The 12,609-nt window shown below is 45.6% G+C and overlaps 1 protein-coding gene across 2 annotated transcripts in view; it reads left to right on the top strand.

The window, feature by feature from the left end:
* Positions 1-12,609, top strand: part of BRAP (BRCA1 associated protein) — a 35,095-nt gene that overhangs the window by 8,474 nt on the left and 14,012 nt on the right. Inside the window, exons 5-7 of one of the 2 annotated variants that reach the window (XM_075534552.1) lie at positions 8,655-8,768; positions 10,825-10,973; positions 12,439-12,555. In XM_075534552.1, the coding sequence (XP_075390667.1) occupies positions 8,655-8,768; positions 10,825-10,973; positions 12,439-12,555 (380 nt within the window). The remainder of the gene's footprint in view (positions 1-8,654; positions 8,769-10,824; positions 10,974-12,438; positions 12,556-12,609) is intronic. The other variant, XM_075534553.1, reaches the window with a different exon arrangement.

Below are 12,609 nucleotides of genomic sequence, written 5' to 3'. Positions count from 1 at the left end.
CAAGCGAAACACTGAAGATCACATCTCACTGTTATGAACTGCCTGAGTGGTTAAGTGCTCAGCTGCAAACTACAAGGTCAGTGGTTCAAACCCACCAGCTGCTCCCTGGGAGATTGCTTCCATAAAGATGACAGCCTTGGAAACCCCTTGGGCAACTCTGCTCTGTCCCATAGAGTAGCTATAAGTCAGAATTGGCTTTTCAAATCAGGTTTGATTTTTATGGTTTGTTTATGCTAATGTTTTCATATGCATTATCCCATTGAATCTTCCACAGCCCTGACAGGTAGACGCATAGTGTTGTTATCCCTGCTTAACAGGTTGGGTAGGAAGTGCATTGCAGAGAGAAAAGAATGATTCGCCCAGGGTCACACAGCTGGAAATAAGGGTCGAGATGGGACGAGAGCCAGTACTTTTACTCCCTAGGACATAGCTCCTTGCTGTTCTTGATCAGTGGGTTGGAGGTGTAGGGAGGTAAGAGCACTGTTCTCAGACAATCTGTCACGGCACGCAGTAAACAGCATGGGAGTGTAAGGGGCATATCTGACTTTCTTTACCTTATTCTAATACCAACTGTTCCTGCCACAACACTCTACTTTTCTCAGCTCGGCTAAATCACGACAATGGCCATAGAACTCCCACACAGTACTCATAGTTATGAGATCTTATGAGGGGTGTTCATGGGTTACAACATGTCAGGATTAGTAAGCAGGCTAGTCTTTTGGTCCACAGTGACTGACACCTCTCCTCAGCCAGCAGCCGAGTGTCTTGTCCAGTCCTCAGCCATGTGGTCCCTTGGCCTCCGCCTAGATAGACAAAGTTCTCCCTTTGCTCTGCCTCACGTTCCCATAATCTCAGTGGTGCTCTTCTCTTCTGCCTCATGGTCTCCTTGCCTCAGTGTCTGGTCTCAGCCCAGCTCCTTTGCTCTGTCCCATCATAGTCTCTGTGCCACCGTCTCTGGTGCCTCTGGTCTTGCCCTCTGCTACCTCAGACAGAGCTCAAATGTACTGAGATTTCTCTCTGTGTGTGAGATTGCTCCTGCGCACTGGAATGGCTCTGGGGGAGGTGTAATTTTTGTCTTTTAGCAGGCCATACCCCCAAAGAAACAAAGAGTGTGACTTGGTTCACACCCTCTACTAAGGTCAGGACTTAATCCCACCTTAATCATTAATCCATCAGTACAGTGGGGACCTCGCTCTCAAATAGGATCATAATCACAAGCGTAGAGTTCAGAATTATGATATAGCACATGAGGAATTATGGCCAGAAGAGCCATATTAATTGACTACATCTCATAGCAACACTTCAGTACCATGTTTTCCCATGGAATGAGCTCACGTAGATATCATACAACTCCCATAATGCACCCAGGAAACTAACTTAACTGTGTGGAGGTTGCACAGTTTGGGGGATAAAAGCATAGCGTGTGCATTGTTTGTGTAAAGTCCAGAAGTCCAATAAACCTCACTGCCATTGCGTTAAGGCTGACTCATAGTCACCCTATAGGACAGGGTAGGAACTGCCTTGTCTGTTTCCGAGACTCCATCGTTCTCCTATAGAGTGACTGGTAGTTTTGAACTGCGGACCTTGCAGGTTGCAGCCCAATTCATAACCCCTACACCACCCGCGCTCCTTTGTAAAGTGCAGTCATAGATTTTGTGACCCACAGGCAAAGTCTTATTAATCGATAGAGGAAAACTTGTTTAAGGCCAGATTAGACATTTAAGATTGTGGGTACATGTTGGGCTGCTAACCAGGTTACCACCAGCTGATCAGCAAGAGGGGGCTTGCTTTCTTTTTAAAATCATTTTATTGGGGGCTCTTAGAACTATTATCACAATCCATACATCCATACAGCCATTGTGTCAGGCACATTTGTACATTTGTGCTATCAAAACTCTCAAAACAGTTGCTTTCAACTTCAGCCCTTGGTATCAACTAATTTTTTCTCCTCCCTCCCCGCCCCCCATTCCTCATGAACCTTTGATAATTTATAAATTATTATTATTTTGTCATGTCTTACACGGACCGATATCTCACTTTACCCGCTTTTCTGTTGTCTGTCCCCCAGAGGGGGTTATATGTAGATCCTTGTAATTGGCTCCCCCTTTCTATCCCACCTTCCCTTCACCCTCTCGATATCGCCACTCTGACCACTGGTCCTGAAAGGTTCATCTGTCCTGGAATTCCTGTGTTTCCAATTCCTATCTGTACCAGGTGAATTGGGATCATGATAGTGTGGGGGAGGAAGCATGTAAGAACTAGAGGAAAACTAGATGGTGAAAAAAAAAGAACTAGAGGAAAGTTGTTTGTTTCATCGGTGCTACACTATACCCTGACTGGTTCCTCTCCTCTCTGCGACCCTTCTGTAAGGGGATGTCCAGTTGCCTACAGATGGGCTTTGGGTCCCCACTCCACACTCCGCCTCATTCACAATGATATGATTTTTTGTTCTTTGATGCCTGATACCTGATCCCATTGACAGCTCGTGATGATACAGGCTGGTATGCTTCTTCCATGTGGGCTTTGTTACTTCTCAGCTAGATGACCACTTGTTTATCTTCAAGCCTTTAAGACCCAGACGCTATATCTTTTGATAGCCAGGCACCATTAGCTTTCTTCACCACATTTGCTTATGCTCCTGTTTTGTCTTCAACGATAGTGTCGGGAAGGTGAGCATCATGGAATGCCAGTTTAATTGAACAAAGTGTTCTTGCATTGAGGGAGTACTTGAGTGGAGGGCCAATGTGCATCTGCTACCTTAATACTAAACCTATAAATATATGCACATAGATCTATTTCCCCATCGTCATATATAAATGTATTTACGTAAGTGCATGCCTTTATTTAGACCTGTATAAATGCCCTTTGCTGCCTAGTTCTTTCCTCTATTTCCTTTTACTTTCCTCTTATCCCACTATCATGCTCAGCCTTCATTTGGGTTTCAGTAATTCCTCTTGGTTACATTGCCCTTGATCAAGCCCTGCCATGTCTCCCACACCCTCCTTGCCATCGATTTTTGGATCACTTGTTCCCTTGTCCCTGGGTGGGTTAACATCACTTTCTTTCTCCCACCTGTTCCCTCTCCCATGTCCACCCAGAACCATGGGTCCCATTGTTTTCTCCTCCAGGTTGTTTACCCCGCCTATCTTATTTAGATAGACCTGGAGAGATAATAATATGCACAAAAACAAGACAGAACAAAACAAAGCAACAAAAGAAAACAAAACAGCAAACTAATGACCAAAAAAAGAAAAGCCTGTAAGTAGTTCAAGGTCTGTTTGTTGACCTTTAGGAGTGCTTTCCAGTCGGTTTCCAGGGTGCCATAGCCTGGCCCCAAAGTCTGTTTTTGGTATTCGCTAAGGGCTTCCTGGCTCTGCACCCCTTGCTGTTCTGTTGCACGCCCTTAGTGTTTTGCCTTGGTGTGGTGGGGTCAGATCAGACGCATTTCTTACACTGTGTCTCCAATGTTCTCCCCTGTGAGGCTATGGGTCAGTGAGGGATGTTGTGTCTTGTAGTGGGGTGGACCATATGGTCCTCTCTGTGCATTGGATGCTCTGAGCAGGGATATCGTCTTCAAGGCTTGGTGGGCCAGGATGTGCTCTACTCTCTCTTCCTCCCCCTTCATTTGCTCCTGTGTGCTCTGACCAAACATGTCCCTCTCCCTGAGCTGTAGCTTCAGTGCTGTCCCCTGAAGTAAATTCTTCTGGGGGGAGAAGTGGCTGTCCATGTAGTTGTGATTGGAAAAGACTTTCTATTCCCTTAAAACATTGGTTGTCAACCTTCCTAATCTCATGATCCTATAAGACAGTTCCTCCCTTATGTTGTGGTGACCCCCAGCCATAAAATTATTTTTGTTGCTACTTCATAAATGTAATTTTGCAACTGTTATGAATCATAATGTAAATGCCTGATAATACAGGATGTATTTTCATTGGTACAAATTGAACATACTTTTAAGTTTAGTGATTAATCACAAAACTGTTTAATTCTATATTTTGAAATATTTCTAATGACAAATCAAATTTTGTGTTGAAGCATAGTGTAGCATGTTAATACTGGGTACTCGTATGTGGGCGTACCTGCACATGGGCAGACTCGTCTAGAGAGGGATAGAGGAGCGGTGTCTTAATTCCTAAAACAATGTAACATAAGTGTTTTCTGATGGTCTTAGGCGACCCACAGGTTGAGAACCAGCTGCCTTAAAAAGTTACATTCTCATAAATGTACAGGGGCAGTTCTTCCCTGCCCTATGGGGCCCTTATGAGTCAGCATGGACGTGATGGCAGTGAGTTTTGTTTTGTAATTTTTTATTTGCGCGAGTTTGCTTTTTTATGAAAGTCTAATAACATCACAAATGTCCCTATAAGCAAATGCTGCCTGTCATAGCAAGCAAGGGATACTGGGGACATTTTTTTATGATGAAGGGATTTTTCTTTGTGCAACTGCACGTTCTGTCCACCTTGGTATTTTGCCAAGTCCAGGTGCTTCAAGCTGACAGATGTCGTTTGAGACCATGGCAGAGCTTGCAGCATGCTCTCTCCAGTGAGGATGTTGCCCTTGGCTTTGGTATTGCAGGTTGTATTGCTAATTGCTGCTGGACCCTGGCTTTTAGAGTCTAAGATCTAAAACTCTTGGTGTAGTGCTTTTCATTGTTAAATTAATCATGTGCTCTAGTAAGAATAATAGACTCCTTAGCTCTCAACTGCTGAGCACTGATAGCCGGCAGGCCCTGTAGTAAGTGCTTTTCATGTGCTACCTGCCCGAGTTTCCTCAACCTGGCCTTGAGGTAGAGTGTGGCTTAATAGAATTTTATGATGGAGGAAAGGAGCACAGATAAGTTCAGTCACTTGTCTGAAGCTACAGTGAATGTGTCAGAACTAGGATTCCAGTCCAGACAGCCTGACTCCGAAGCCTGGCCTGCTAACCATATTCTTACTCCTTTTTTCCCTTTCCTTTTCTCAGAGCATTTTCAGTAGCCTCTAGTCCTTCTCTGTGTCCTTTCCAATCTTCTAGATTTCTGATGGCCTGCTTGCAGTCTTAGAAACGGATGGTCTTGTACAGTTGTTCTGTAGCTCTTAGGAAACTCGTTCTTTGAGTCCAGAATTTGTAGTTGATCAGGACACACCAAATCAGGGAGAGGTTCAGTGTAGTAAACCTGCAAAAACCAGTTCCTATGTAAAGCAGAAACATAGCAGAAGGGAAACAAATGTTTTTCACTAAAGCAACTAAGGGAAAATGTGCTGCAACGCGCCCCACCAATGGCAAAAACCATACAAGGCCTGGGAAAGCAAGGCCATTCCGTTCTGCCCCACCTCGTTTCCTTGCTGTTTGTGGGGACAAAAAATGAGTGGTCACTGTTCAACTCTTTTTAATATATTTAAGCCATTGAATGCTTTTGAATTTTGTCAGTAAAACTTTTTAAAATCATTTTTAAACTCTTTTTAAAAAAGAAAAAGTATGTAGAAACTTTGTTTCTACAAGTTACTTCTTATTTTTAAAATACTTTTATTGGGGACTCTTACATCTCCCATCACAATCCATACATTCCTCTAGTGTGTCAAGCCCATTTGCACATATCCCGCCATCATCATTTTCAAAGCATTCTCTTCCTACTTGAGCCCCTGATATCCGCTCCCCATTTCTTCCCCACCCTCCCTCACAAACCCTTGATAAGTTATAGATTTTTTCCATATCCTACATCATCCTCCGTTGCCCCTCATCCACTTTTCCATTATTTGTCCCCCGCCCCCCAGGGGATTCCGGGTCCAGGTTGATCCTTGTGATTGATTCTCCCTTTCTCCCCCAACCCTCCCCAATCCTTCTGTCTACAGGTCACTTTTTTAAAGTGACCCATAACTTAAATACTTGAGCTCATTTTCTCTGGTATGTCTTAGACAGTCTAGGAGACACCTCTCAAAAAATAAGTTCTCACTATACTTGGTCATAAGGCGGCCTGGTAGAGTAGTGAGTGGTGTGTCCGGCTACTATCTGCAACATTAACAATTGGAACCCACCAGCCCCTTAGAGGGAGACAGATGAGGCAGTGTGCTTCTGTAAATATTTACAGCCTTGGAAACCCTAGGAAACCGCTCTGCTCTATCATACGGTCTCTGTGAGTCGGAAGTGACTTGATGACAGGTGGATTTTTTGTTGTTTTCCTTTATTTGGTTACTGTGACAATGAGGGAATCTGGGTCATAGGAATTTTTCTCTTTCAGCTCGTTCTGAAAAGAATAAAGAAAGGGACTGAGGCAATGAATAATTAAAAAGCAACAAAAGCTAGATTTCTTTAAATGTTTGACTTTATAAGACAAATATGTTAAATACAATAATTGCTTATTATGTGTTTTTTTGCTGTTAGCTTTTATAACTTAATGTAATTTGTTCCCTATTCTCTCTTATTCACCACCTACTAGGTGCTCAGTGAATATTTGAATAAATTAAACTGAATTTCCAGTACCAAGAAAGTTGAGGGAATCTCAACTGTTCATAAACCTCATTTTAGAAACATAACCTGTCGTTGGAGTGGCTTAACAGTATCCCCATGCAAGGACACATGTGTCCGTGTGAGTGGGCTTGACCCCTTCGACCCTAAGCGAGCACTTCCAGGCCTGAAGGGTCTGAAGAGGCGCTGCCTTTCCTCAGCGCTTCAGCCAGCCCTGCAGGATTCAGTTGGAAGCGTTTGAAGAAAAATAACACTGCTCTTAAGAAATGTGGGGTCCATTTGAGGTTTCTTTTTTTATATATATGAGAAAAATGCCTTGTTCAGTAGTTGGCTTTACCAGTTGAATGAAGTTAAAAATACACTGTACCCTATCCTATGTACAGGTTGTTTCTTGAGAGACAGGCCCTCCCTGTCCTGCCGTACACCCCACTCCCCCACTCAGTGAAAACTCGCTCCAGAATCAGCCCTCCATCCTCAGCTGCACAGCTCACTCTGGCAGATTAAGAAAGCACAAATAATCAAGACTCCACATTGGAGTTACATCATCTGAGTGGAATCACAAGCTGTGGAGAAACTTCCGGAAGCTGTAAGATTCAGAAGACCCAGGAAGGCAGAAGTATAGGACTATTTTTATCTGATTTGGCTTGGTGTTCTCACTAATAGGGCTTTTCCTTTTGCAGAATCCCCCCAGCAGCAAGTTATGCAGGCGGATTGGTAGGGCCAGAGCACATAGCTTCCTGTGGACTGATGCCCAGGTGGGAGCCTTGGTCCCCCTGCTGCCACTAAAATGTGGAGTTTGAAAACTGGAACCATCCCTTTGTTGCTTCCTACAAAGACTAGACTAGATTTAAATTACATTTGCTCATAGTCACAAAGAAGGAGCCCTGGAGATGCAGTGGGTTCAGTGTTGGGCTGCTAACCAGAAAGTTAGCCGTTCAAACCCCCAGCCACTTCACGGGAGAAGGATAAATCTGCTGCTTCCGTGAAAGACTTACGGCCTCAGAGACTCTTCGGGGCAGCTCTTCCCTGGGTATAATCCCAAAGTACACACACCTGTACCTAATAATGACCTTTGCCCCTTTCCCCTTGCCCCATCTTTCTTCCAACAGGCTCACCTGGACCTCTTGACTTGGGTTGAGTTTTGCCATGAGTCTCAGACACTGGGTTGTTGTATAAAACCTCTTAGTGGAGGCCTTTCTGTATCGTCATGATGTAGTTGGCATTTCATGCCATCCCAGTTCCATTGGCTCTTGATGTTTTTTCGCAAATGATGCTGACATTTTGTAAAAGACTGTCCTTTTCTCCCCACCCCTCCAATAGTTTATTTTGGTAAAAGAATCTTTCTTTCTCAAATGGTTCCTACCCCCCACTATCATGATCCCAATTCTACCATACAAATCTGGCCAGACCAGAGGATGTACACTGGTACTGATAGGAACTGGAAACACAGGGAATCCAGGACAGGTGATCGCTTCAGGACCAATGGTGAGAGTGGCGATACCGGAAGGGTGGAGGGAGGGTGGGGTCGAGAGGGAGAACCAATGATAAGGATCTACATATAACCTCCTCCCTGGGGGATAAACAACAGAAAAGTAGATGAAGGGAGACATCAGATAGTGTAAGACATGACAAAATAATACTTATTTATAAAGTATCAAGGGTTCATGAGGGAGGAGAGAGTAGGGAGGGAGGGGAAACAATGAGCTGATATCAAGGGCTCAAGTAAAGAGCAAATGTTTTGAGAATGATGAGGGCAGTGAATGTACAAAAGTGCTTGACACAATGGATGTATGTATAGATTGTGATAAGAGTTATACAAGCCCCTAATAAAAATGATTTAATTAAAAAAAAATCTTTCTCCAGCCATCACCAGTCAGGATTTGGTTCCAAGTTTTGCAGGAATGCGTCTTCACTGTTGAACTGCTGTGGAAGTGCTGACTAAAGACTCGCAAAGCTGGTCCCAAGGAAAGGTTGGCTGCTGCTGGTTGAACAGAATTGTACTCACCGTCCGCTCGCTGCACTTCACCGCCGCATGCCAGTTCTGTGGTGGCTATGGACTTGAAACCAATGTCCAGTCAGCCCGTGAACACTCCTTTTGGCATTTGCTTTCCATCCCACATAAGAACTTGTAAAGCTGATGAGAATGACTGAGGCTGCGCATCTTGAGGCTCATAACCAACGAGTTTTCTTTCCCTCGTCGGTATCCATAGGCTGATGCAGACAGCTTTTACATGGCATGCAATGGCCGACAGTTTAACTCAATAGAAGATGATGTTTGCCAACTGGTCTACGTGGAAAGGGCTGAAGTTCTGAAATCAGAAGATGTAAGTATGAAAGGTTTTTATATTTGATGTAAACATTGTCCGTGGAAATGTCCAGAAGAGGCCAACCTGTAGAGACAGAAAGTAGGTTAGTGGCTACCCAGGCATCAGGTTAACTGTATGGGATTTCATTTCAGGGCGGTGGAAATGTTCCAGAATTAACTAGTTGTGATGGTCGCACAACCTGGTGAATTTTTAAAAATGAAAACACTGAAAGGAAAAAAAATTAAAACACTGAGTGGTTACATGCTTCTTTTATTTTTTTTGTAATTTTTTTTATTGGGGGCTCACTCTTGCAACTTATCACAATCCATATATACATCAAATGTGTAAAGCATATTGGTACATTCATTACCCTCATCGTTCTCAAAACATTTACTCTCCACTTAAGCCCCTGGCATCAGCTCCTCGGTTACATGCTTTTAAATGGTGAATCTTATTGCCAAAAAATGTTTACTAAAGGAAAAATTTAGGATATGTGTTGTTGAATTAGAGTATGGAGCTGTTCCAGATCAGTGAGACGTCACCTAGAGCCAAAACTGAGTTTGTAGGTTGGTTTTAAATGTCACCCCTCAGTCCCCTTCACTATTCTTGATGATGGGTTCTGCGCTGACAGCAGCTTGTGACGGTGCTGAGCCAGCTGCCTTTCTTGGGAATTTGCCCACAGTATATGGTGGTCGAGTCATTCAGTGGTGGCACAGATTCAACTGTTCAAGATTGACATTTTCTTTCTGAAACCAACTTGGAAGTTAGCCCTGATTCCATTGCTCCTTCATCACAAGGTACCACCGAGTGGATTCTGATACACAGCAGCCCGTGGGGCAGAGAAGACCCACTCTGTAGAGTTTCCTAGGCTGGGATCTCTAGGGAAGCAGATCGCCTGGTCTCTCTCCTGGAGTCACTGGGTGGATTCAAACCTGGGTCTCAGCCGAGCACTTATTTGTTGTGTTTGGCAGGCCTGCTTGTTCTGCCCTTAAATATAGTGAAGTAAAGCTTGACAGTCAGTGTGGGCTCCCTCATGCCTGGCACTGCGCTAGGCCTCCACTGTAGAGACGCTTCTCTAAGTGAACTTAGGTTCTTGAGAGAATGCTATGGAAATGTCTAACACTGAGGGACTGGACAAGGAGTCCTGGTAACATAGTGATTATGACTTGGGCTGGTTACAAGGTCAGCAGTTTGAAATACCAGTCAGTCCACAGGAACAAAACACAGCTTTCTATTTTTGTGAAGAGCTAGTCTCAAAAACCCACCAGGGCAGTTCTACCCTGGACTGCAGGGTCGTTGCAAATCAGAATTGACTCGATGTCAGTGAGTAAGTAAGAGGAATTAGACAGTATGGGTTTCTCAGCCATGCTTCCCCAGCTTCGCCAGAGTGCTTCCTGCTCCCCTGCTGACTGTCAGGTCTCAGGTGGAATGTGGCTTTCTTGGGGTGTCTTTCCTGACCACCTGAACCAGAGTGCCCCTTGGCTTCACACTCTTTGGTGGCTTCCTGCACAGCATTCACACCTGATGGTGGTCTGAGTTTTACCTTTTTTTCCCCTCCACTGAAGGCCATAGGAAGATAGGGACTGGATCTGGTGTTTGGGGCTGAAGCTGTTCATAATCACCTTTGTGGCTTACCTGTAAGATGTCAGGCACATAACAGGGACTCAGTGCTGTATCTCCAGTGAGACACTGTGAAGTTATCATTTACTCTGCAAAAGTCCTTTGGAATCCTCCTCTCTGCCTGCTTTTTTTCCTGTGTTTCCTTCCAGTCGTGCATGCCAAGCATAGTCTGTGCACAGGCTACCGGCATTCTCTCTTCTCAAGGTGCCACCTCCACAAGGGCAGGGTCGGGTCTGTTTTGTTCACTGTCTCCCAGGGCCAGACAGCTGAGAGGTGCACAGTCGGGATTTGGTGAGTGCGCAAGTGAATGAGCTCTTCGTCAGTTTAAATGATGAAGAGCAGGTCATCTGTAGAAAGCACCATGCCTGGAGTCAGCACACTCTGGTTGGAAAGCAAGAGTCAAAGCAGGGAATGTCAGTGTCTGCTGACACACATGTGCGGTATGTCCCTGCAGGGTGCCAGCCTCCCCGTGATGGACCTGACGGAGCTGCCCAAGTGCACAGTGTGCCTGGAGCGCATGGATGAGTCCGTGAACGGCATCCTCACCACATTGTGTAACCACAGCTTCCACAGCCAGTGTCTGCAGCGCTGGGACGACACTACGTGAGTGCAGAGGCTCTGCTGAGCCTGCCATGCCCTTCCCTAGGAGTCTTACTAACTGCCCCAAACGGGAAGCCTACAGGTGTTCCGTGTGCAGATCCAGAGCCACTGGTCTGTTCTCAGTCAAGTCGTGAGCCTGTGGGCTCCTCCTCCATTTTCCTAGGTTCACTGTGCCTGCATCCTTGCACCAGGGCCTGTAGTGTGCTGACTCGGAGCCCTTGTGGAGTTTTCCAGAGCAGTACAGGTGTTTCTTTCCTCCCAAGAGTCAGAGAATAGAAAACAGATAAGTTAGCATACCCATTGTGCACAAACCCATTCTCTCAGATCTCATTTATCACCTGTGCCTGCTTTCTGCCTTTACCTGGGTTTCTTATCAGCTGACCACAGGGAAAGGAGCCTTGGGCACGCAGTAGGTTCAGTATTGGACTACTAATTGCAAGGTTGGTGATTTAAACCCACCAGCCACTCTTCAGGGAAACGTGCGGCAGTCTGCTTCTGTAGGACATACAGATTGGAAACCCATGAAGCAGCTCAGCTTGGCTCGGCTCGGCCCTGCCCTGCAGACTCACTCTGAGTCAGAACTGACCCAACAGCAGTGGTGTGGTGTCTTTGGTTTGGACTGCAGCAACCTAACGCTTTAGCTTGTCCAGGCTGTTGAAAGCACAGTGGCCAGGAGCAGAAGTGCTAAAACATCTTAAGAGGCATCAGTCATATCGATAGTGCCTGCCTCCCAGTTTGACAGAGCCCTAAATTTAATAGGGAGGTATTGCTGTCTACAGGTATCTCAGATCCCACCTGTGCCTTTTTCTGCACTGTAAGACTTTGCTAGGAAGGTGGCTCAGACACTGGCCTTCAATACACGGAGGAATCCAATAATCCCATGACAAGGGGTGCAGTTGCAGCCCTGACAGGCCTTAGGAAGGAATGGTTGTGACTGGAGGGTGAGCCAGGTCTTCTGAGATCTGAGCTGAGGAAGAAGAGTTTTCCAGCTGAAGACTGGGACTCGGGAGGAGGTGCTGAGCAGGTGTGTGTGTGTGTGGTACACACCTGGGAGGGATAAGAAAATTCCAAAGCCCAGAAGTACTGAGGAATGGAAGTTCACAGGAATCTGCTCTCCACACAGAAGTGGGCCCCTGGCTGGGTGGAGAAGGCCAGCCCTGAGAGCAGGGTCTGGCCTGTTCACTTGTTTACTCCTGGGCCCCTTGCAGCTGGCATGAGCCCTGGTGCATATTGCTGAGCAGATGCACAAACCTTGGGTGTTGTGGAGAGTGCTTATATAATAATCAGGCAAGATTCTTGCCTTGGTCTCACAGTGTCCTCGGCCAGATTGTTTTCGAGTTCTACAGAAAATCGTCCCGGTTTAAAATCAACCTTGAACAAAGCCACACTGAATTGTGTGGATGGTGTAAAGTGCTTGTTCATATCTTGTGTCCAACCCCTACGCCATTCTCTTTGCCGGCCTCACCAGTGTTACCTTCAGTAGAGGTGAACTCATAGAACCAGAGCATTTTGAACTTGGACGTTTCCTCAGAGAGCATCTTATCGCCCCTCCTCAGTTTATAGAGAAGGAAACGAAGGCCCAGAGGTGAGCATTCCCGTGTCCAAAGTGTCCTGACCAGAGAGGTCAAGTCACTGGGAG

This window comes from Tenrec ecaudatus, chromosome 16 (assembly GCF_050624435.1).
Source record: "Tenrec ecaudatus isolate mTenEca1 chromosome 16, mTenEca1.hap1, whole genome shotgun sequence".
Lineage (NCBI taxonomy): Eukaryota > Metazoa > Chordata > Mammalia > Afrosoricida > Tenrecidae > Tenrec > Tenrec ecaudatus.
This window is presented reverse-complemented; position numbering and strand designations above follow the sequence as displayed.